The sequence below is a fragment of the Pelodiscus sinensis genome, chromosome 14, assembly GCF_049634645.1.
Source record: "Pelodiscus sinensis isolate JC-2024 chromosome 14, ASM4963464v1, whole genome shotgun sequence".
NCBI classification, from domain to species: domain Eukaryota; kingdom Metazoa; phylum Chordata; order Testudines; family Trionychidae; genus Pelodiscus; species Pelodiscus sinensis.
The window spans coordinates 5,546,492-5,569,113 of NC_134724.1; the positions used below are offsets into that span (position 1 = coordinate 5,546,492).

Consider the following 22,622-nt stretch of genomic DNA (forward strand, 5'->3'; position numbering starts at 1 on the left):
CCCCCCCCGCTTCCTTCCCACGGGCCGGCACCTGCCCCCCCCCACGGGCTGGGACCCCCCCCCGCCCCCGCCACGGGCCGGCACTGCCCCCCCGCTTCCCCCCCCACGGGCCGGGACCCCCCCCGCTTCCCCTCCCACGGGCCGGCACCTGCCCCCCCCCCACGGGCTGGGACCCCCCCCGCCCCCGCCACGGGCCGGCACTGCCCCCCCACGGGGCCGGGCTCCCCCCGCTTCCCTCCCACGGGCCGTCACTGCCCCCCGCGGGGCCGGGGCTCCCCCCGCTCCCCCTACGGGGCCGTAACTGGCCCTCCCCTCAGGGCTGGGACTCCCCCTCCGCCCCCCCCCACGGGCCGTCACTGCCCCCCACGGGGCCGGGGCTCCCCCCCCACTATCCCCTCTCCATGGGGCTATAACTGCCCCCCCCGCAGGGCTGAGTCTCCCCCACTTCCCCCCACAGGCCGTAACAGCCCCCCCAGGGCTGGGGCTCCCCCCCACTCTCTCCTCTCAGGGCTGGGGCTCCCCTGTTTCCACCGCCCCCCCGGGCTGTAACTGGCTCTGTCCTTGTACCCCACCAACCTCCCCTTCATGGTGCTGTAACTGCCCCCCCCCCCCAGGGGGGCTGCCCCTGTCCCCTCCGCAGGACTGGAGCTGTCCCTGTTATCCTTCAGCATGGAGTTGTAGCTGCTTCCCTTGCAGAGCCAGTGCCCCCCTCCATACCCTGCATTGAGTTGCCACCTGGCATATTCGCCCCATGGGGGCCCTGCCTCCCTGCTGGGCCAGTGCACTTCCCTCCCCCCTCCCCTGCAGGGCTGTTGCAGAGCAATCCCCCCCATCCCTTTCCAAGGCTATGCACACAGCTAGCACTCCCTCCCCCGTGGCAGTCACTGCAGGGCCACATCCCCCCCCCATTTTCCCCACTTTGCACAACACATGCTTTCCTTTACCCCATCACAGCGCTCTCTGTCTTATCTCTGGTCAGGGCTACACACAATTCTTGTGCTCTCCTCATACACACCTTTGCAAATCTACACACTCACAGCTCCTGTGTTTCTTCCTTTGTGTAGCTACACACATCCTTGGGCTGCTTCTCCCCTCACCCCTGTGCTTCCTTCCCCTGCTCCATAAGTGCATGCATTCCTGCTGTGCTTTCCAACCTGCCAGACCATATACCCCCAATCCCCATATTTCCCCCCCACCTGGCAGGGCTCCCCATGAACCCCCTCCATGTGCCCATCTGCTCTCCACTGCAGGGCTTCTCTAGCCCCTGTGCTTTCCCCCACCTGCTATAAATCTTTTATAATAACCCCCCATCCCTGTTTCCCACTAAAGCATGGGTTCCCAAACTGGGGTGTATGAAGACATTCCGGGGAGGGGGGCATGAGGCCACCCAGCCTTCCCCTGCCCCCACGTTTTGCTGCCCCGGTCAGTTCCTTTTTTCTCTTCTCTTCTCAACAAGTTTTGCTGCTATTTTTTGTGGGGAGGGGCCTGAAGGTTTTTCAAAAATCGAAAAGGGGGCATGATGCCGAAAAGTTTGGGAACCACTGCGCCGTAAGGGCTCTTGCCGTAAGGGCTTTATATGCTGGACTCTCATCCATAGCACTAAGTGACTTATCTGCAGGAATAGTCTTCCTGCCCACAAGCACCTTTGCCTACACTGGGACATGCTTCCTTTTGCTTTCACATATGCATTTGGCCACTTCTGCCCTCTGCTGATGTGCCACTTGCACGCAGGATCCTTCCCTAGATGGGTCATGCCGGTAGGGTCATTGTGGCTTGGTGATACTTAGCTGTTATGCAGACATCACTGCCAGGTGAAACAGGATGTCTCAATGTACAGGAGCAAAATGCAGCTTTGGGAAAAAGCATAGGCTTGGGAAGAGCCTCCTTCTGCATATGTGACTATTTGGGTCAACACTTTCCAGACAGACCAATCAGGCCTGAATGGCTTTTTTCCTAACTTCACTCACACTCCAGTTAACAGGGATATTTAAAGTATGTGGTGGTGGGGAATCTCAGACCTTGCATCTCTCATACGCCACAATTCCCAAAGCTGCAGCAGTTATCCTAGCTTTTCTCTACGCTCCCCTGAATATCCTGAGAGATTGGGGGTGGAGAAGGTATGTATTTAAGAATCAGCAAAATAACAAGTTCTTCTGCAGCGCTTCTTATTCATCTGTCTCAAAGTGCTCTGTCTTCTAAGCAACACTGCCTCTTTTTTCAAAAGAGGAAGTGATCCCTTTTTCCACCCAAGCTGCAGACCCCTTACTCTTACAGACTGAAAGCTGTTTGTTTTCAGCTGGCCATACTCCAACTTCCTCTCCTATTGCAGCATCCTCTCTTGACTTCTAATGCATCTGAATAGCTTGGAAGTCGTAGCTGTAATGAGAAAGTATGTCTTCCTAATTGGCTGTGTGGGCAGATGTATGGGCAGATGTTCAGCAAGCTCTCAAACCTGACCTGCCTGACACTTGCACAGCTTAGCCACTCAGAAGGATGTTATTCATAAGATATTGTTCTGTGACGGCTTGCGAGCAGACACAAATGTGGGCATCTAATTTCTCACTCTGGCTCTGTCCTCCGTGCAAGGTGCAGTGATGCCATGAAATGGGCTTAAGCAAGTGGTGTTTTGATTCCCCAAATATATTTGGGAGAGGGGTAAAAGGAGGGGGCAACCATGAGTGTCAACTGAGTGAAAGGGGCTGATGACATTTGTAATTCAAATTCAGCTGTGCGTGGGCAGACCTCTGCACCTATGTAAAATCCCGTTGTCTTCAACTCTTTATGTGGGTAGGCATTTTTCATGCTTATCTGCCTGTTAAAAGCTGCTGCTTTTTTGAGGTATGTTGAAAACACTGCAGATTTTTGAAAACCTACCCAGATAGAAGAAATAACCAGGAATATTTTTTGGACATTATACAATATACAAGAGGCTTCTGATGCAAATGTGAGGTCTGACCTCCTCAGTTCTGCTAGGTTGTGAGAATAGTATTGTTTTAACCCACCTAAAATTTTGGACACTCATCCAATCATGCTTTGATTGTGGTGGCTGAGGCATATCTATTGTCTGTTTTGTGCATAGTGCGTTGCTGGGAGAAACAGGGCAGAGATTTATTTGGAGAGGCCTAATGGCTGGAAAATGAGACTGAAACTGAGCGAACTTGGGTTTTATTTCCAGCACTGCTTGTAGCTTCCTGTGTGACCTTGGGCAGGTTGTTTCCCTTTCTTGTTCCTCAGTTTTCCCCTACTGAACATGGGGATAATGATGATAAACTCCTTTGTAATGCGCTTTGGGATCTACAGATGATCAGCTTTGGAAAATGTGATTATTTTGCAAAGAGGAGACCAAACTGGAACTTTTATCCAAACACATCCTCCCTAAACCCCTGAATTTCAGCTGTTTGTATTTCAGCGGGTCCCGTTTATCACCAGCTGCTTTGGCTGGTATCTGGTGTGTGTGTGTGTGTGTGTAGGGAGGTGGGGTGGGGGTGGGGGGAGAGAAACACGCTAGTGTGTGTGTGCGTGCGTATTGTAGTTGAACACAACTGTCTGGGAGCTTAAACTCGTGTCTGATATAACTTGGACTTGCAACAACATGGCACTTGTTTTATAAAATAAAATGTTTTATTTATTTTTGTTTTAGTTCTTGGATAACGTGCTGGACTCACACTCCTGTACGCTGGAGCTCTCTCTTCCCTAGAACAGGTACAAAACCCTTAACGTCAATACCATCTTCTTTACAATTCCCCACTGACCTTCCTCTGTGCTGAAATGACCTTCTCTAGGAGTAAGAAGTCAGTTCAGTTTCCATGCTGATGGCTCTCCATCCTGGCAAACTGAACATTAGCCCAGTTTGTTAACTTCTGAAATGGGGTTCTGGGAAAACATAAAACATGCATCAGGTTTGTTGCTAGATGTTCACTTTGCTCTATTGGAACTTAATGACACAACGGCATAGCAATGTCTTGTGTCTAAGGAATGTTGAACCTCAATGTCAACTGTTATTGTAATATGTGCATCATTATTATTTAACAGTAGCCACACTGTAATGCATAAATGCCCTGATTAGGGTCAGGTTGCATTACACAAAAGTAGACTTGATCTCTGCCTTCTAACTTACCAAGTGAACACAAGAAAGAGGACAATGTTAAGAAGATCCTGTAGTTGCATGGGCCAACAGTTTGGTTCCATGTACAGTATTTGAAAACTTCCCCCCGACTACTGCACAGCCTTAGTCATCGTTGGTTGTAGTGTAGGCTTATACTGTGAAGGTAGGTAACGTGCAGGGTCGTGACAGAGAAAAGTAGTCCTGCAAGATTTAAAAAGAACCACCAAGAAATTGTGGTACCCCCTCCATAAAACGGGAGTAAACAGCTATTTAACAAGTTTAGAAAACTTCATATAAAATATACGTTGATCTTAATCCCAGTCCCACAAGTTTGGGCCTGAATGATGACAAAGTGTTTTCCAAAATGAATTTTTTTTCCCAAACTTGTATTGGAATAGCTGTTTGCTTGCATTGTTTTCATTGGGCAATTTCTTCTTTGGAGTTGAAAGTGCATATCTGCTAGCTCACTAAAAGGCAGCTGTCTGAAGTATCCCATATGTCCTGTTCTTTCAGAAACATGCAACATGGCAGCAGCCATGGAAACTGAACAGCTGGGTCTTGAAATCTTTGGAACGGCTGATTGTGAGGAACATGCTGAGGCAGAGGAGCAGCCAAAGCTGGAACCCTTCTATGTGGAGAGGTATTCCTGGAGTCAGCTTAAAAAACTGCTCACAGATACTAGGAAGTATCATGGCTACATGGTAGCCAAGGCTCCTCATGATTTCATGTTTGTGAAGAGAAATGACCCAGAAGGACCCTTTTCTGATAGGATCTACTATCTAGGTAAGTTACTAGCATGACCCATATTTTGATTCAATCCCAGACAGCTTCGGTGGGAGGTTTAGAGTTCTTCCAATGAATGAGATTTATTGGGTAGCGAAACCAGGAGGACTCAGTATGGGGTTGATGCTAGAATTATTGGCCAGACTAAGTGATCATTCTGTCCTTTCATGTCTTAAAATTTTTTGGGAAAAAAATCTCTCAAAGGGAAGTGGGGAGGATGGTGGAAACATCATCATTTGGAACTCTTAGAACTGAACAAAGAATTAGGGTTTTCCCTAAAGAATACTTTCAGCTGGAGAGATGGAGTAGCTGCCTGTGGATGTCTTTCTGGGCTGATGTCTCTCGTTGTTGTGGATTTTATACTATTAAAAATTAGTTTGAAACACCCTTCTCCCCCCCAAATATTGGTAGACCTTTTTTACATATTTGCTTGCAACCTGCTGGAGAGGGAAAAGAGCACATCTATATATTGGCCATCTAAAAAGAGAAATTGTAAGCAAAACTTTCAGGCACATCAGGGTTTAATAATTTTGAAATGTCCATCTGGTCCTGGTATTCACTTTCCAGAGAATTTCAGTATTTTAATAGCAGCATGTTGCTGTGGTGCTTTGATCGGAAATTTCCCCTGCACTTTCCGTCCCCCTGCCACCACCCGTTCTATGAAGGTTGGGTCAGCTGACCCAAGTGTTGTGTAAATATCCTGGCTCCAACCCAATCCCAAAAGTCCAAACCAGCAATTTTTAGCCTTTTGAGCCCAAATCAACTAGTCTCTTATCTTCCATTTGTAGATGTCCCCTTAAACTCTGATTAACCATTCAGAATGCAGGTGTGGAACCTCACTGAAATCCATGGAGTGCCACACTCTGGTCCCAGAATTGAAAGTGACACATCTGTCCCTCTTCAGTTACCCCACTAATAAAAAGGGGATTGGTAACATTTTAACTGGCCTTCATAGAATCCCTGTGAGGCTGTTTAATGGACACTGTCAACTTGAAACTTCATCCATTAATAGCTATACTTTAAAAGGAGTGTCAGGAACTACACCAACTGTGCCACTCCATCACATTTGTATATGTTTAAAAGGTATATATCTTTATGCTGCTGTGTGAAAAGCCCATGCAATTAACTGGGGGAAAGTGGCTGATACAAGGAATGTGAAACTGATTAAACACTAAGCAACGAGAGAAATTTGTTCTTTCTTGCTGGAGACATGGACTTCTTTTAACAAAAGGAGTAAAAAATCTTCAGGTAGAAGAGTGACTATCATGTTGAAAGTGATCCATAAATAGGTCCAGTTCTGCTGCTGCTGAAGTCAGTGGCAAAACTCCTTACTGCTGGAGCTTAATTTTGAAATGTCCATCTGGTCCTGGTATTCACTTTCCAGAGAATTTCAGTGTTTTAGTAGCAGCATGTTTTTGGCCTTGCTGTGGTGCTTTGATCAGAAATTTCCCCTGCACTTCCCCTCCCCCTGCCACCACCCGTGCTATGAGTGAGGCTGCAATGTGCAGACTTTCCGTGGTTCCCCCTTAGGGAGTCTTTTGCTCATGCTGCTGTTGTGTCTTTTGGTTTCTGTCTTTATCAACTCCCAGCAGAGCATTTGTCATATTTTAATAATGGGGACTGACTCCTTTTTTCCTTTACAGCCATGTCTGGTGAGAACAGGGAGAACACGCTGTTCTATTCAGAAATCCCCAAATCCATCAACAAAGCTGCAATCCTAATGCTTTCCTGGAAACCCCTTTTGGATCTGTTTCAGGTAGGTGAACATCGTGATGCCTCTTTCTCTTCCTGGCAGGCACTCTCACTGCTCAGGCAAGCTGGAGTTATTGCCGTTGTGAGCCACCAACAGCCAATGCAGTGAGTGTCTGAAGGTCTTAAACATTTTTACTTTCCCCCATGCTTAGCTAACTTCTTTACTGTTACACTTTCCTCTTGCCAACATTAGGAATGTTGTGACCTTTAGTAAATCATACAGAAAAAAATCCTTTTCTGATGGTTTCTGCTCCCCCTGCAGAGGTTGCAATTGCTGCATGACCGGTGGCAGTAATTTTTCTGAAGGAAGAGCAAGGGATTTATTGTAGAAGCCTCACTTCTTGTGAGTCCAACTGTATAGTCAGAAGGCACCTGGTTTAAAGGTGTTACAGCCTTTGCCGTCTCCAAATCCCTCCTCTACCAGTCTACTGTCTGGCTGGTGTGTCAGCTGCAAGACTGCCTTAGTCCACAGTGAATACCATGCTGTGAAGGGAGTTATTGATCTACATGCTTGATCCCCCACCTGCTCGTGGTCCTTATGTTAGACACACATCTGTCAGGGATGGTCTTAGATGGTACTTGGTCCTTCTGTGAGTGCAGGATACTAGACTTGATGACCTCACAAGGTTCCTTTCAGTGAAAAGGCCCTGTGGATGCTTTTGGTGTAAAAGCATCTTATTTTGGCTTAGCTTAAGCTGATTAGGAGAAGGTTTTAAAAAACCAAAATGAACTATTTGTATTCTGAAATGAGTGTCCAGATCACCTTTCGACGGCAATTTAACTGTATTTGAAAAAATCTATTCAAGTTATGAAAGTGCGTCTTTCACAGATAGGCAAGCTCTAAGTCATATCCATGCAACTTGTGTGTAGGCCAGCCCTAGTCACTTTTGGTTTCTGTCCTTTCCTTGAGAGCCAGAGCTGCAACCAACAGGAAGGAACATTCTCCTCTCTTTTCCTGTTCATTGGCTCAAAAGGGCGTACGTAAAACTCCCGAGACAGAATTGGCCTATGTCTGCCCTCCATGCACTGACATTGGGAAAAGGGTGGATCCTGCAGAGGAAATGGCTGCCTCTACGAGGAACATCACAAACATGGTTAAGATAAGATCCCCAAAGACTGCATGTTGCAGGGAGACTTCCCAGACCACTATGCATAAGAGCCCAAAGGGGCATTATCTGCTTCTACCCTCCTTTCCACCGTAAAGGGCGCTATTCATCAGACTCTTTCTTCTGTCTCATATCAGCAGGACCTTCTGCTCTTGTTCTCCACAGGGTAAATTGGGAATAACTCCTTTTGAATTGGTGGCAGAATTACAACAGGCTTTACAATGAGGTGAGATCGAATCTGGCCCACAGTTACTGGTACAAAGACAGACACTCAAGAATACGCAGGCTGCTTGCCACGTGTGGCATTTTCATTGGATAAACGCATTTTCTTTGTTTGCCAGAGATGCTAACCTGGTACTCAAGCAGCCAGCCGTCCTTGGCTCTTTGGTGCTGGCGGAGATGCCTTATGCACTTTGAGGATACCCCGTAAAAAGTAGAGCGAGCCACATGACTTCTCTTCTCTTCCTATTCAGGCCTCCCTGGACTATGGGATGTATTCCCGCGAAGAAGAATTACTGCGTGAGAGAAAGCGCATTGGGACAGTCGGAATTGCCTCTTACGATTATCACAGAGAAAGCGGCACTTTTTTGTTTCAGGCTGGCAGTGGAATTTACCATGTAAAAGATGGCGGTCCTCATGGATTTACTGTGAGTTCCTGCGCATTGCTAATCCTCATGTTAATGGACTGTGTGAGGAATTTGTTTGTAGGAGGGTCAAGGCAATGGGATTGATTTGTAGATCAAGCAGCCAGTTATGGATGCTGAGGGTCACTGAAATGTGTTCTCCAGATGGGAGGAAATTGCGTAAAGCCAGTTATCAGTAATGTTGAGCAGAAAAGGAAGAGAGGATAAAGGCATGAGGGCATAGTAGCATTTTCTGGATTTATGGGTTAGCCTAAGAGTCTTTCCATGAAATTACTTGTTACAAGGTTGCTAGTCGTCAGAGTGGGCTGAAGAATTGAGATGAGAACTTTGTGGCAGAGCAGCTGGGTTCACTGCTACCAAAGTGCAGAAGCTGGACTCTGACTTCCAAGCCAGAGTAATTTCTTTTTAATATAACAAATGCCTGTTGTCACTCTAATCATATCATCTGATGGATGCTGCTGCATTCTCAGCAGGGTTAGTGGACGAGGCTATTGCGTGCTTCAGCCAGCTCATCCATCAGGGTGAGGCCTTTTTTTTTTTTTTAAAAAGCCTTTGTAAACAAGCTGACATTCTGCTAGTGCGGATAAAAGCTGTCTGTCTTTGGGGGCGTTAGCGTGGCATCTGTGGAACCACTCAATAGGCACGTTGGCAGCAGAAGCTTCCAGGCAGACACTGTGTGGGTTATTTTTGTTGTTCTAGGTCAAAAAGGGTTTGCTTCCTCTCACACTAAATCCTCGCATTTGAATGCAAGTAGAAGTTGGTTACTCAGGGCTGGTAACACTTGTATCTGTGCTTAATGGTAACTATCCATCTTTTTGGAGATGAACAGAATAACACAGTTCATCTCCTGTTGTCAGTGTGTCTTATATTGCTGACTAATTGTTTTTTTCTTTTTTTAAACAGCAACAGCCTTTAAAGCCCAATTTAGTGGAGACCAGTTGTCCAAACATACGGATGGATCCAAAACTGTGTCCAGCTGATCCAAACTGGATTGCATTTATCCATAGTAATGACATCTGGATATCTAATATACTCACCAAAGAAGAAAGGAGGATAACCTTTGTTCATAATGGTAATGAATCTTCCATTTGCAGTCCAGATCTTTGATCTCTTCAGCCTTGTGTCTGTGTGTGGATACTCTGTAGACGAATTTTGGCTCTGGTGTTAATGGCTCCTATTGAAATTTGTGATTCTTGCCCCTGTTTCTTGCAGGGTTGAATTTTACCATTTGTAAGTCACGTTCTTTGTCAGCGATGGGCAGCCTAGGCTAATGAGTGGGGCGCATGAGTGGTCTTTCTTCATCTCAGTGGCCCAAAAGTTTGTTGTAACCAAGATGGCCTCCTAGGACAGGGTCATTTTACTAATTGCACTTGTGTACCTACAATTTGCAGGGTGGGACGACTGAGTCATACTAGCGCTTTGAATGCAGAGGGAGCGCCGGGTTCTCTCGGTCAATGTTGTGTGCATTCAGCACACACCTCACTTCTCGTGCCATTGCTTTCAATCCATGTGACTGTAGTAATACTAGAAGGAAAACATCTATGTGGACTAAACCAGCAGAATCGGGGGCAGCGGTAAACAAAGTGTCTCATGAGCCACACACAGAACCCTGATGGGCCACAGGTTGCTTACTTCCATTTTTGTGTTTCTGCTGTTGGCATCATGGAGAAATTCATTCCCATGTCTGCAGAGTCTGGCGAGATGGCTCATTCCCTGAATGCCTCAGGGAGGCTTTTCTCCTTGAACCCAAAGTTTCCCCTTTTCTCTGTGGCTGCTTCCTTCAGAGAGGAGGTGCAGTGAGCTGGGCAGAATGGGAGGAGACTGCAGCATGTCTGATCACTGGTGGGCAAAACTCTAAAAAAGTGATCTAAAGACCTTCTGACTTGCATGCTTGCATCTGCCTCTTGTTCAGATAATAATTTATTTCTCTTTCTTCACTTCCACCTTCAGCTGTATTTTACAAATATAGCAGTGTGTGATTTGGATGAAGGGACGGGGCAATACCTATTTCTAGGGTGGATAAAAATACATTAAAAATAATTTTTTTGTACGAGTTAAATACATTTTTCTTTTTAAATGTTAACCTATTAAATATGAAACTGACAAACTGTGTTAAGACAGCCTTAGCTTCCTAAAATCTATATAAATAAAGAATGCTGCATTAAGGAGCCATCCTCACATTTTAAATAGTTTAAGGGTGTTGCTTTTTTCAGTGGTACAGGGAAGCATGGGGGGACAATACCTTTAACTTCTGAGCTCAACTCAAAGTAAGTCACAGTGTCATGCCCTACATGAGATATCTATATTATTTTCAGTCTTTACCTGCGGGGGTGAGGGGGGGAGGTGAGTGCTGGTATTTGTTTTTTGCCAATGTATGTACTGAAAGTTCTGTACTGTTGTGCAGAAACACTTTTGCTATAATTACTTTAGGTTTTAGTTAAGCGATCAGATACAAAGAGGATGTTTTCTTTATTAGTAGCCATTCATTTAAAATTGGGAAACTGGTTGGAAGTTGAAAAAAACCCTGGAAAACAAACCTATCTGCTGTTTGTGCCAGGGGGCAGTTTGGCCCATCGTTGGATAAACACAACTTGGGAGTGGTTTTAGATGCTGTGGCAGCATATAAGCTCCGATCTTGCCTAACACTCTCTCGTGTTGCCTGTTAGAATTGTCCAACATAGAAGAGGATCCCAGATCTGCTGGGGTGGCTACTTTTGTGCTGCAGGAGGAGTTCGATAGATACACTGGCTACTGGTGGTGTCCGAATGCTGAGCCAAGTAAGTATGCCAAGTGTCTGACAGGCATGAAACATTGTCACGCTGCCTGGAGTGCCTACTTCCAGGGCAGACTGTCAAAAATAGGGCAGACTTCCCAAACTGGTGGTGTGTTCTAGAATTAGATTTCACCAACTTAGTCCCCAATGTGACCTCACAAAGTACTACAGTCGTCTTACAATGAATTCATAGAAAGTTCTCTTAGACCAGAGGGGAGGCGCGGGGAGCAGTGGGTCATTGCAGAAGCTAGCCTAATTCCCAGACAGCATAGAAAGCACAAATTGATAGCCCTGGGCCACTCCCTTTCTGCCTCTTCCTGCCCCCCAGCCGCTTCAACTCCCCTAGTGCTTTGTTGGTGCAATCAGTTCATTGCAAGCCCTGATGCTCTGGCCGCGACTGTAGTTCCGTCTAGGTGGAAGTCTTGGGAGGTGCTCAAGGGGTGTGAGGTGGGAGTGGGCTGCATAAGGGTGGGGGGGCTGAGCCATGCCTGGCTGTTTGAGGAGGCACAGCCTCTCCCAGCCTTCCCTACCCAGCCCTCCATACAATTTCTGTGCCTGATGTGGCCCTCACCAAAATCAGAAAACATTTAGGTTTTATCCAGTCCCAAGAAGACCCATCACTCACCCAGGTTGATTTGCATCCTAGATATCACACCAAAGACAATGCTGGTAGCTAATTCTATAGCAAACGAAAGGTTTATTGGAAAAAGGAAATGAATTATTAAGTGGTTGAAAGAGGTAAAATCCATATTTTACTGGTGATTCACAGTCTATAATTCCAAATGGTAACAGAGATGTAGCAATCTGTCAGTTTCCCAAAAGTCTTTGAGGGCTACGCATAATAACTCTGAGCATCTCCATCTTCAGCCTTATGGAATCCAAGCAATCCAGAGATGAAGAAGTTTTCTTGGGTGCTTATTGACAGTTTCTTCCTACAGAAACAAATTGACATTCCAGCTACCCACGCGTACTTTTTTTTCCCCCTGATGGAGGAGAGAGGAATGCGTTTACAGTCGTTGACTTCCTGTCCTCACACACAGTGACCGCTTGCTTTGAAATGCACTGGAATTAGCTCCTTCCTGCTCGAGTTCTTCATTTACATTACTTGAGGCATGTTTCTGTGTGATCAGTTCCTTAGGGTTTGTCTACACTACACAACTCTTAGCAGCACGGCCTTGTCACTAAAAGTCTGCCAATGTAAAAGTCTGTTAATGTAAAGGAGAGCGCTACTGACTACAGGCTATTCACAGCACCACTTGCTGCGGCAAAACCTGTGTCTTTGGGGGCTTTTTTAAGCATCTTCTAACAAAAGTGTTGTCGTTCAGTTGGTAATGTGGACAAAGCTTTAGTTTCAGGGGCTCCGGGCCTTATACATGCTCTGGAATGTTTCACTTCCTGCTTCTCAGCCCACTTTGCGGTAGGACCCTCTCTGTGTAACTTCACAACAGTCTGTTGTGTAATGCACGAGGTCCCAGACAAAACTATGATTTCAGAGGGAGGGAGTAAGGCGGTGAGCCCTTAAGGAATGAAGAGTTGCTTTTAGACAAATATCTTTATAATAAAATTGGAGAAAAGAACAAGAGAAAGGAAGTATGTACAATATGGAGCATTTCTCTGTTCATGAGAGACCAGCTCATGGTTGGGTCATGTAACCCAGAAGGAAGAGATTTTTACTAACACAAGTTCTAACAGCGTTTGTCAGGCTACGTCTACACTGCGCTGGTTTTTCGCAAGAAAGATGCAAATGAGGCTAAGCATGGAATATTGCTGAGCCTCATTTGCATAATTAATGAGCGGCTGCTTTTTGCGCAAGAGCCGTTTTTTCAGGGGAAAAAAAGCAGAAAAACGGCTCTTGCACAAGAGGGTTTTTTTTGTTCCTTTTTGCGCAAAAGCCTCTTGTTCAAAAAGTAGCCTCTCATTAATTATGCAAATGAGGTTCAGCGATATTCCACGCTTAGCCTCATTTGCATATTTCTTGTGCAAAACCTGTGCCGTGTAGCCATAGCCTCAGAGATTGAAGATTGTTTGGTGAAGTGAAAGGTCAAATTCACTTTACTGCCTAGTTGGAGCAGTGGCATGTGGAATACAATAGAGCTTCTTGAAAGGAACATGCCATTGTGTGAGATATTTATGTTACAGCTGTGTTGAATGTGAACAAATATTTGTTCTTTTCTAGCTGCCACCGGGGGCAAAATTCTTAGGATTCTTTATGAAGAAAATGATGAGTCAGAAGTGGAAATTATTCACGTCACATCACCCATGCTGGAGACCAGGAGGACGGATTCTTTTAGATATCCCAAAACTGGTGAGACCATTGCTCTCTTCTCTCCTCTTTCTTCCTTCTCATCGTATTCTTCCTGTTTTGTGGCAATGCCCATATTAGCCTCCAAAGACAAGATTGTGTGAATGGTGCTGCCTGGGTTAATCCGTGTGGCTCTTTTAACTGACTGCTGTCCTGGTGCACTGAACGTGGCTGGAAAAGCAGTCTCCATGAACATCAAGCTTTCCAGCCACATGGGTGGCATAGGTCCTAAGTTCATTGCCGAGCCTGGGTCTGTTGTGAGTTGGCAGCACACTGCTGTGTCTTCACTCTTCTGGAGCTGCTGTCCTACATTTGTCTGACACTGTGGTGTTTCTCTTTACAACGCTGAATCTCAGTGTGAACTCTGCTGAGAGATCACATTGCGCTGTCGCTGGCAGTGCACTAGTGATGTGGCATATGGATTAGGAGCACTGTGTGCTGGGCGCACCTCAGATCCGGACACTTTCTGCTTAGAGCCTGGGCCACAGGCTTTGTGCACTCCTGACCCAATGTACAACCAGTAGGTCCTGGCAAGAGTAAGTCTCTGGCAACCAGACTTGGGTCTTTACAGATATTGTTTTGCAGCAGGAGGGTGAGACAGTATAGAAGCAAATATAATTGGGCATTGGCATATGGTAACATTTGGAAGTGGGGAGGCAGAGCTGACGTATAGCGTTCTGAAGGCTGACTTACAACTACATGTGAAGATCATACTGCAAGTCTAACCAGGTCAACACCTGTACTGGAGAGCTGCTGTTCTTACAGCAGGTTATGCAGTTCCATTCCATGCCTCCTCTCCCTACATCTCAGGCCGATCTGTTACTTCCTCTTTGCCGCAGAGTCCATGCCCTCCACGGGCAGCATGTTGAGGCTAATGAGTCAAAGTGTGTTCTGTTCTTTGCTCGCTTCATTTCTACATGAACCTACTTTCCAAATTGTTCAAAACATGGACATGTCCTCTTGGAGGCAAACCCCTTTTCTGTTGCACAGCTGGTGTGTCTGTTAATGTCTGTCTGTTTTATAGGTACAGCAAATCCAAAGGTCACTTTTAAGATGTCTGAAATAACAGTTGATGCTGAAGGAAGAGTAAGTTTTAAGCTCCATTTACTTTCTACATTTAATTTACATCAATGACTTTTTATTTAATTAGTATCTCCTGTCAGAGCAAGCAGATGTGCAAGTGTCACCATGTTTCTAACAGAATAGCTCCATTCTGGTACCAGATACCTGGTGTGTGTATATCACAGCACGCCTCCTGTCCTGTCACCATGCTGAGAAGTCATGTTCCCGGGTGTTCCGTTTCCACTGTGGGTGATCAGACCTTCTGTTCTGGTGTCTAGTCGGCTGCAGATGCAGCTTCATGGGAAAGCCTGAACTGGGAAGAGAATTTATCATCATAGAATCCTGGGATTGGAAGAGGCCTCAGGTGATCAAGTCCAATCCCCTGCCCAAGGCAGGAGCAACCCTAACTAAATCAACCCATCCAGGGCTCTGTCAAGCCAGGACTTAAAAACCTCTAGGGCTGGAGATTCCACAACCTCCCTAGGTAACCCATCCCAGAGGTTTACCACTACATCTGTACATGTGTTCCTGCTCAGGATCTTCTGATGGCCACAAAGGCTGTCGGAGCAGGCTTGTCCAGCCCAGTGCAAGATCTCGTAACCAACACCAGCTGGATACAGCAACCCTCAGTGTATAATTAGGGTCAGGATTTTGCCATTAGTGGCTAGTAGTTAGGTAACTGACATTGGTGCCAACTTCCAGTGTAGACAGGCAAAGGAATCACAATCTAGGATTTGTTGTAGTCTAACTGTAAACAGTGAGGAAACTGAGGCAAGGAGGGGAGAGGTCACTTGCCCAAGGTCGCCCAGCAGTCCAGTGGCAGAGCTGGGAATGGAACCCAGATCTCTTGGGCCTCAGTCCTCTGTGATAGGGGTTTGCAGCCCTTTGGCTATCATTGTGTCTGGGGGATGGATGGCTGTAATGGGCGAGGAATGAAATGTAAAACCTCAAAAGCTGACTTGGAGACATGAATACTGGGCCTACACATGGACTGATAACTGGTTAAAAGATGGGAAACAAAGGGTAGGAATAAATATGGTCAGTTTTCAGAGTGGAGAGAGGTAACTAGTGGTGTCTCCCAAGGGTCGGTCCAGGGATCAGTCCTGTTCAACATATTTATAAATGATCTGGAGAAAGGGGTAAACAGTGAGGTGGCAAAATTTGCAGATGATTCTAAACTGCTCAAGATAATTAAGACCAAAGCAAACTGTGAAGAGCTTCAAAGGGATCTCCCCAAATTAGGTGATTGGGCAACAAAATGGCAAATGAATTTTAATTTTGATAAATGCAAAGAAATGCACATTGGAGAAAATAATCCCATCTATATGTACAAAATGATGAGGACTAAATTAGCGAATACCACTCTAGAGAGATCTTGGAGTCATTGTGGATAGATGTCACGTGTACACTGACGTTGCTCTGTACAGTGGAAGGTTTTTAGTCTGTGTAGATATATGCCCCCCCCCCATATACACACACTGTACCTTTGCGAGGTTATTTTGGTATCACTGGTATCATATTTTGGTTATGTTGCTGTGCTCTTCAACAGATTGCTGCTGTCATGGATAAAGAACTGGTGCAACCATTTGAGATCCTCTTTGAAGGAGTAGAGTATATTGCTAGAGCTGGATGGACTCCAGAAGGAAAATAGTGCGTATGTTAAACCTGTGTCTGCTTACAGGGATTGGTACGGTTAGAAATGGACTGTTCTGGCTTGTGTCCTTCCTTAAGCCTGCCCTTGTTTCTGCGCAGCTCCTCACTGGTTTGAGTGGTGAGATGGAAGCACTGCTGCAAAAATCACATCAAATTGTCAGTCTCTGGTACTTCTCTAGCCCCATCACTGCAGCAGCCGAGCACCTCGCAGTCTTTTTAATGTAGTTATTCTCCCAATCGATGTTTCCCTCCGTTTTTTCCAGGCACGTAGAAACCAGAAACCTAGATGCAATAAGTATGTTTTAAAATGTACCGTCCATTACCATGGGTAATTACTCCAGCCAGGCCAAGTCAGGCAAAGTGTAGGAGTATAGGAAATGCACAGACCAGTCGAATACCTAAAATAGCAACACTTAGAAAAAATGGCAGAGAAGATATGTGCATGGCAGGAGTAACAACTGTAACACAAGACTGCGTGTGTGTGTTGGCTGCGAGGGGAGAATATGGGTGACCCTTCACTGTCTCTTTAAGCACAGCTGCACTCACCACAGTGGGTCCATCCTGCACCTGCCTCTGCTCTGCGGATATGGGGGTATATGTGTGGGTGTCAGGGTCACCCTGACATCAGCCCCGTGGTCTGCACCGCATGCAGGAGAGGCATTGGAGCAGCAGACTAGGGGCACCAAGGCAGGAGAAGGGGGTTTCAGAGCAGCGAGGGGAGGGACACCTGTCACCAGATGGGTGCGGCTCTGCTAATCAAGTGTGGGGCCCTTGACTGGGTCTTGTGCAGCCGCACAGCTCATAGGAAGCACAGCTCCCAGGCCCCCTGGGAGTCAGGGAGAGATAATATCCCCATGTACAGATGGGGAAGTTGGTGTTAGAGAGATCAAATGACTTGCCCAGGCTCTCAGAGGCAGTCTGTGGATGTGGAGAGCATCGAACCCAATGTCCCCAATTCCCAGGGTAGCACCTTAATCACTGGGCCATCGTTACTGACCAAACCTACTGGTCAGAAAACCCACTGTAAGTGCCAACTGTGTTTTCGTGAACCTTGTAGCCCTAAAGACTCATGTTTCTAACTCCTCTGTGGTTGTTCCAGAATTGAACTTATCCCACCCTTTGGATCAACAGCTGACAGCCTCTTTTTAATATTTTGTTTACACAGAAGTAGTATAGGAGTCAGGTTCCTGTGTTTGCTTGGCTTCCTACAGAAATTTTAAGGTTGCATGGATTACTATCAACAGGCTGATGGGGGCCACTGGAGAGGACACTGTCAAGCCATTTAAGCTCCAGAATTATTTTTTAAGCATCTAAAAGACTAGAAATATCACAAGTGGCTTTTATATTTCAGTTTAAAAGCTTCTGCTTTCTCCTTCCCTTTAGATTTTCTTTTCTTTGCTCCTCTTTCCATTTTCTGCCCTAAGCAGAGTCCATATCTGGTAACATTAGAGCTAGTTGAGCTTTTGAAACCAACCCTGGGGTTTGAGTGGGGTTGAAATCAGGCAAAACTAGTTCTTCTACTCCTACTTAAGAGGTGATGTGATTCCTTGAAATGCTAGGGTAAAAATTTATCTTCCCTGGTCAAAGTTAGATGCATCTTCTAACTGGCTCTGAAACTGACCATTCTTGATGCCACCAAAATACTGGGGGTGTTTTTGAAGGTCAAAATGAAATTTTCAGCTGCCTAATTCCTTTAAGAAGAAAATGCTGCCATAATTAATAATTTTTTTTCTGCAATAGTGCCTGGTCCATCTTGCTGGATCGCTCCCAGACACGGCTACAGATAGTGTTGATCTCCCCTGCATTATTTATCCCGGTAGAAGATGATGCTATGGAAAGACAGAAACTAATAGATGCTGTGCCAGACTCTGTTACGCCACTTATTATTTATGAAGAAACAACAGACGTCTGGATAAATGTAAGAATTTTAATTTTAAACTCTTCTGACAGTCTATGGGTCAGGGGACTGTTTTGCACACTCTTAGCAGCATTGGTGGTGTTTGCATTATTCTAGTGCAGTGGTTCTCAAACTTTGGTCCTTGGACGACAGGTGGTCCACAGCTGCCTTCCAGGTGGTCCACAGATCAAGCTCAGCTCCCCTCCTTCCTCCCTCTTGCCCCGCAGTAAGGAACCTGTGCTGGTGCTCCAGTCTCATGCCCACTTCTGCGATGTTGGAGAGTCAGCACTGGCTTCCCTTTGGGGGCGGGTGGGGATGGAGAGAGAGCCCCGATCCTCTCTGCCAGATGTGGCTCACGGGGGAAAAAGCAGAGCCACAATCAGCTCTGAGCACTGCCGCTCCCCCTCCCCTGGTTGGGGAAACAGCAGCATGTGGATGTGCTGCCGGAAGGCTTTCCCCGCTGCTCCCATTGACTGGATTCCAGCCAATGGGAGCAGTGGGAGGCTGTGCTTGGGACACAGTGCATGGGAGAAGTGCAGGGCGCCAAAGCAGGTAAGTTCCCTCCTACCCCCTCATGCCCAGACCTACCCCGATACCCCCCTCATGTATCCTGCTACCGAGACCCTGCACCCCCAGCCTGTTCCTGCACTCACCCATGCTCTTGTCCCCTCTTCCCTGACCACACACGCTACTCCCAAGCTTGCTTTTGCACCCCTCCTCCCAGATCCTGCACCCTCATTCCTGTCCCACTTGCTGGCAGCCCTGTCTTGCACACTGAACCCCTCATTTTTGTCTCTACCCCAGAGTCTCAGGGGTCCACAAAATCCACTAACTCTGGAACCCAGAAGAGTAAATCTGGCCTATGGGAAGCCCTGAACCTCAGTCCTCCCTGTCCCTCCCTTCCCCCTGTAGAGCCGGAGTGAGGGGTCTCAGTTGGGGGCACATCAGTGAAGGTTGCAGGTTTTATTTGCTTCTCACTTGTGTGGTCCCCAACTGATCTTTCTATGGGTCAGTGGCCCCTGACCCCAAAAAAGGTTCCCCACCCCTGCCATAAATAAAGAAAACATGGGAACCTTTTATGTTGGACATAAATTAATATTTTATTTTATTTAAAATGAATTTTGATAAACTAACATGAGACTGTTAAAGTGCTTAATCTGTTTAATAATTTCAATTAATATTTCCTTTCTTACTGGTTAAATTAAACCATTCTCCCTAGCTGCAGTGCTAGCAAAATGGCTCGGGTGTAATTATGTAATTGAATGGTGAGTTTCCATTAGCACCCGGTGGGCTGCGGAAAGGTTTGCATTGAGCCAGGTGGGCTATGGGCCAAAGTTTGAGAATCACTTTTCTAGTATGTAGAGGGTGCAATCAGGATAAAGGTCTCTGTTGTGGTGGGTGCTTTATAGATAGAGTAAGCCAGTCCCTGCCTTGAAGAGCTTGCAATCTATACCAAATATAGACCCACCAGTACAAGGTTAGGAAAGCAGAGAGGACAAATAATGTCCAAAGTCACATGGCAGGAGCATGGCAGAGTTTGAACTAGAACCCACCCAGCACCTAGTCCATTAGACTATACTGTCTCTCCGAGCTGTTTTATATTGGAATCAAGTTCCTTAAGCCTCCTTAAGATCTTTCACTGATACCAGATTCCAGTGGACTGATGCTATTGGAGCACAGCTTATCTTCTAGAATTAAGCACTAAAACACAGAGCCCGCATGCTTACCTGATCACAACTATCTAAAGCCCCCTTTTTACCTAAAACAGAGTTGTGTCCCTCAGTGTCTGTGAATCACATTTGCCCCCTTCGTTAAATGTATTCCCTGTTCCTCTCCCTCTTGCCTCTGTAAGGCAGTCTTGAAAGAGAATCCTCTGAACTCTCATTCATGCTTAAATTTGACACTTTACGCCTGAGTTTGAATAAAGGATCTAATTACCTTACCCATTACAAAGATAGCTTCCCCAATTATCACCTCTAATATCATTAGCTCACAGACATTTACCTCCCCCCCCCCCATACCTCTTCTGTTCTGAAATGTGATTTGTCCTTTTCATGTGTGTTCATTTTTTAAAATTGTATCCTTTGGTATATATGGTCGTGCCAATTTTCTTCCACTATTTGATCTGAGGAAGTGGGTCTGGCCCACGAAAGCTCATCACCTAATAAACCATCTTGTTAGTCTTTAAAGTGCTACATAGTCCTGTTTTTTGATTACCCTATCCCAGGAGACTCTCTTGGTTATGATAATCTTGCGTCCCACTGAAATGGAGGAGGGCCACTCAACGCAGCCCATTCACCTGGGACTGAGTTGCATATAGTTCAGCTGAAACCAGGCAAATGCTCCTTCTCTCCATGTACCTAAAATTATTATCCCCATATAGCAAGCAGAAGGAGACTAACCCCAGGTCACCTTTCAGAGGAGAAATACAGCCCTTTTCTTCCAGGGCTGCACTGCAGACTTCTTAAATAAGAGGCAATTGACTATGGACCTTCTCTTCAGCTAGCTTTTTGTCATAGGCTGCCAGTCTTCCTCTGCAGAACTTGGTGGCCGCCTCCAGATCTGAGCAAGGGAGAGAGAGAGAACTTGGTTGAGATTTTTCTGTGGGCTGCCATTCAGGAGTGAGATGATGACCAAGACAGTGAATGAAACTCTGTCTAGGCTTGCATGTGTAATGTTCACAGCAATCTGCAGGGTAATCCATTGCAGGATTATGGGCTGTAGATGGGTTTTGGAGTCCTTCGATCAGTTCTGCAGAATGAGACCTCTTGAACAAGTGTGTGAGGATAGGTCCCACAGAGGTTCTTCCCTTCTGAAAGAAGGCTGAAGGAATTGGGTTTGTTTAGTTTAGAAAAGAGAAGACTGAGGGGGGACATAATAGCAGTTTTCAGGTATCTAAAAGGGTGTCAGGAGGAGGAGGAAGAAAACTTGTTCATCTTGGCCTCTGAGGATACAACAAGAAGCAATGGGCTTAAACTGCAGCAAGGGAGGTTTAGGTTGAACATTAGGAAAAAGTTCCTAACTGTCAGGGTGGTCAAACGCTGGAATAAATTGCCCAGGGAGGTTGTGGAATCTCCATCTCTGGAGATATTTAAGAGTAGGTTAAATAAATGTCTATTGGAGATGGTCTAGACAGTATTTGGTCCTGCCATGTGGGCAGGGGACTGGACTCGATGACCTCTCGAGGTCCCTTCCAGTCCTAGTATTCTATGATTCTTGGAGTGGTTGGTCCCTAGAATGAAGTTGGGTGAACCTCTTCACTATGGTATAACATTCAGCTTTTGCACTTGTCTGCTCCAAATCAGTGAGAAGTAATGGCTGTGTCCAAGTCCTGTCGATAGCCACAAACAAACCACTTTGTTTCTGCAGATCCATGACATCTTCCACGTTTTCTCTCAAACCCGCCAAGATGAGATAGAGTTTATTTTCGCCTCTGAGTGTCCGACAGGTTTCCGGCACCTGTACAAAATCACGTCCGTTTTGAAGGAGAGCAGATACAAGCGATCGTGTGGAGGCCTCCCTGCTCCAAGTAAGCAGCCACAGTGGGGCTCAATATTGTTGCTTGCTACTGAATATTGTTGAGGCAAGAAAGATCTCTTCCTCTCCAGTGAAGACTTTCCCTTCTCCCCGTTCCAGCAGAACTTTGAAGAATGTACATCATAATCATAATTCAAAGCTTTTCTATAGCACTAGTCTAATTAGCATCACTGGGTATACTCACTCATGCGAAGTATCACATGTGCTTGTAACGAAAGGCAGGATGGATGGTACAGATAATTCTGTATTTATATTCTGGCTTCAGTTTTAATCCTAGTTCTTTCGATTAACGAAGAGGGACAGTTTTCAGACGTGCAGCTGGTAGTTAAATGTCCACATTCCATCTGTCACTGAGAAATGTGCTTTGTTGGTTTTTTTGGTCAAGTTCAATGGAGGGCCTATGGAAATGCTGCCCTGGTCTTGCAGATTAACCAGTCTAGCGGTGGCGTGGTTCATGTCCGAACGGGATTTTGCCTTCTGAAAAATAAATTGGGTGAAGCGTGGGGTCTCCAAGTAATAAAGGCCTTTGGTGCACAGGGCTGGGCATGAACTCTTGGCATGTAACATGTAAACATAAGTCTACTCTCTGCCTTTTGGCACAGATTGCTATAGAGAGAATTGAAAGAACACATGCTGGTCATAGTGCAGAAACTTTGGGTTTCATGCCTTAGAAGTACTGAATATCAGATTGGGGCCAAAAATGTGGAACATTTGGTTTAAATACAATGTAACGCCCCACTTAGGTGTACAGTGCAGTTTTGCACAAAACCCTTGGACATCTTGCTTAGGGATGTAAGAGACCAGTCAACTAGTGATGCGACTAGTCACTCTCCTCCCCCCCGCTTCTATCAGAGAAAGGCAGCAACGGAGTCAGGAGCCGGTGCTCAGGGGAGCTATCTTAAAAGCCAGTTCCTCCCAGCACCGTCTCCGTGGGAGGCAGGGGAGGTAGAGGCACAGCGGGACACAGTGCAAAAGGGGACTGAAGCAGTCTCCACTTGTGCCTCAATT

At 46.2% G+C, this 22,622-nt stretch overlaps 1 protein-coding gene across 1 annotated transcript in view; it reads left to right on the forward strand.

Moving 5' to 3' along the window:
• The window catches only part of DPP8 (dipeptidyl peptidase 8), a 41,997-nt gene that overhangs the window by 201 nt on the left and 19,174 nt on the right, over positions 1 to 22,622 (forward strand). Inside the window, exons 2-12 of the mRNA XM_075896894.1 lie at positions 3,641 to 3,702; positions 4,619 to 4,888; positions 6,532 to 6,644; positions 8,220 to 8,393; positions 9,294 to 9,462; positions 11,057 to 11,167; positions 13,340 to 13,468; positions 14,490 to 14,551; positions 16,077 to 16,177; positions 17,921 to 18,098; positions 21,447 to 21,606. Coding sequence (XP_075753009.1) covers positions 4,630 to 4,888; positions 6,532 to 6,644; positions 8,220 to 8,393; positions 9,294 to 9,462; positions 11,057 to 11,167; positions 13,340 to 13,468; positions 14,490 to 14,551; positions 16,077 to 16,177; positions 17,921 to 18,098; positions 21,447 to 21,606 — 1,456 coding nt within the window. The 5' untranslated portion in view covers positions 3,641 to 3,702; positions 4,619 to 4,629. The remainder of the gene's footprint in view (positions 1 to 3,640; positions 3,703 to 4,618; positions 4,889 to 6,531; positions 6,645 to 8,219; positions 8,394 to 9,293; positions 9,463 to 11,056; positions 11,168 to 13,339; positions 13,469 to 14,489; positions 14,552 to 16,076; positions 16,178 to 17,920; positions 18,099 to 21,446; positions 21,607 to 22,622) is intronic.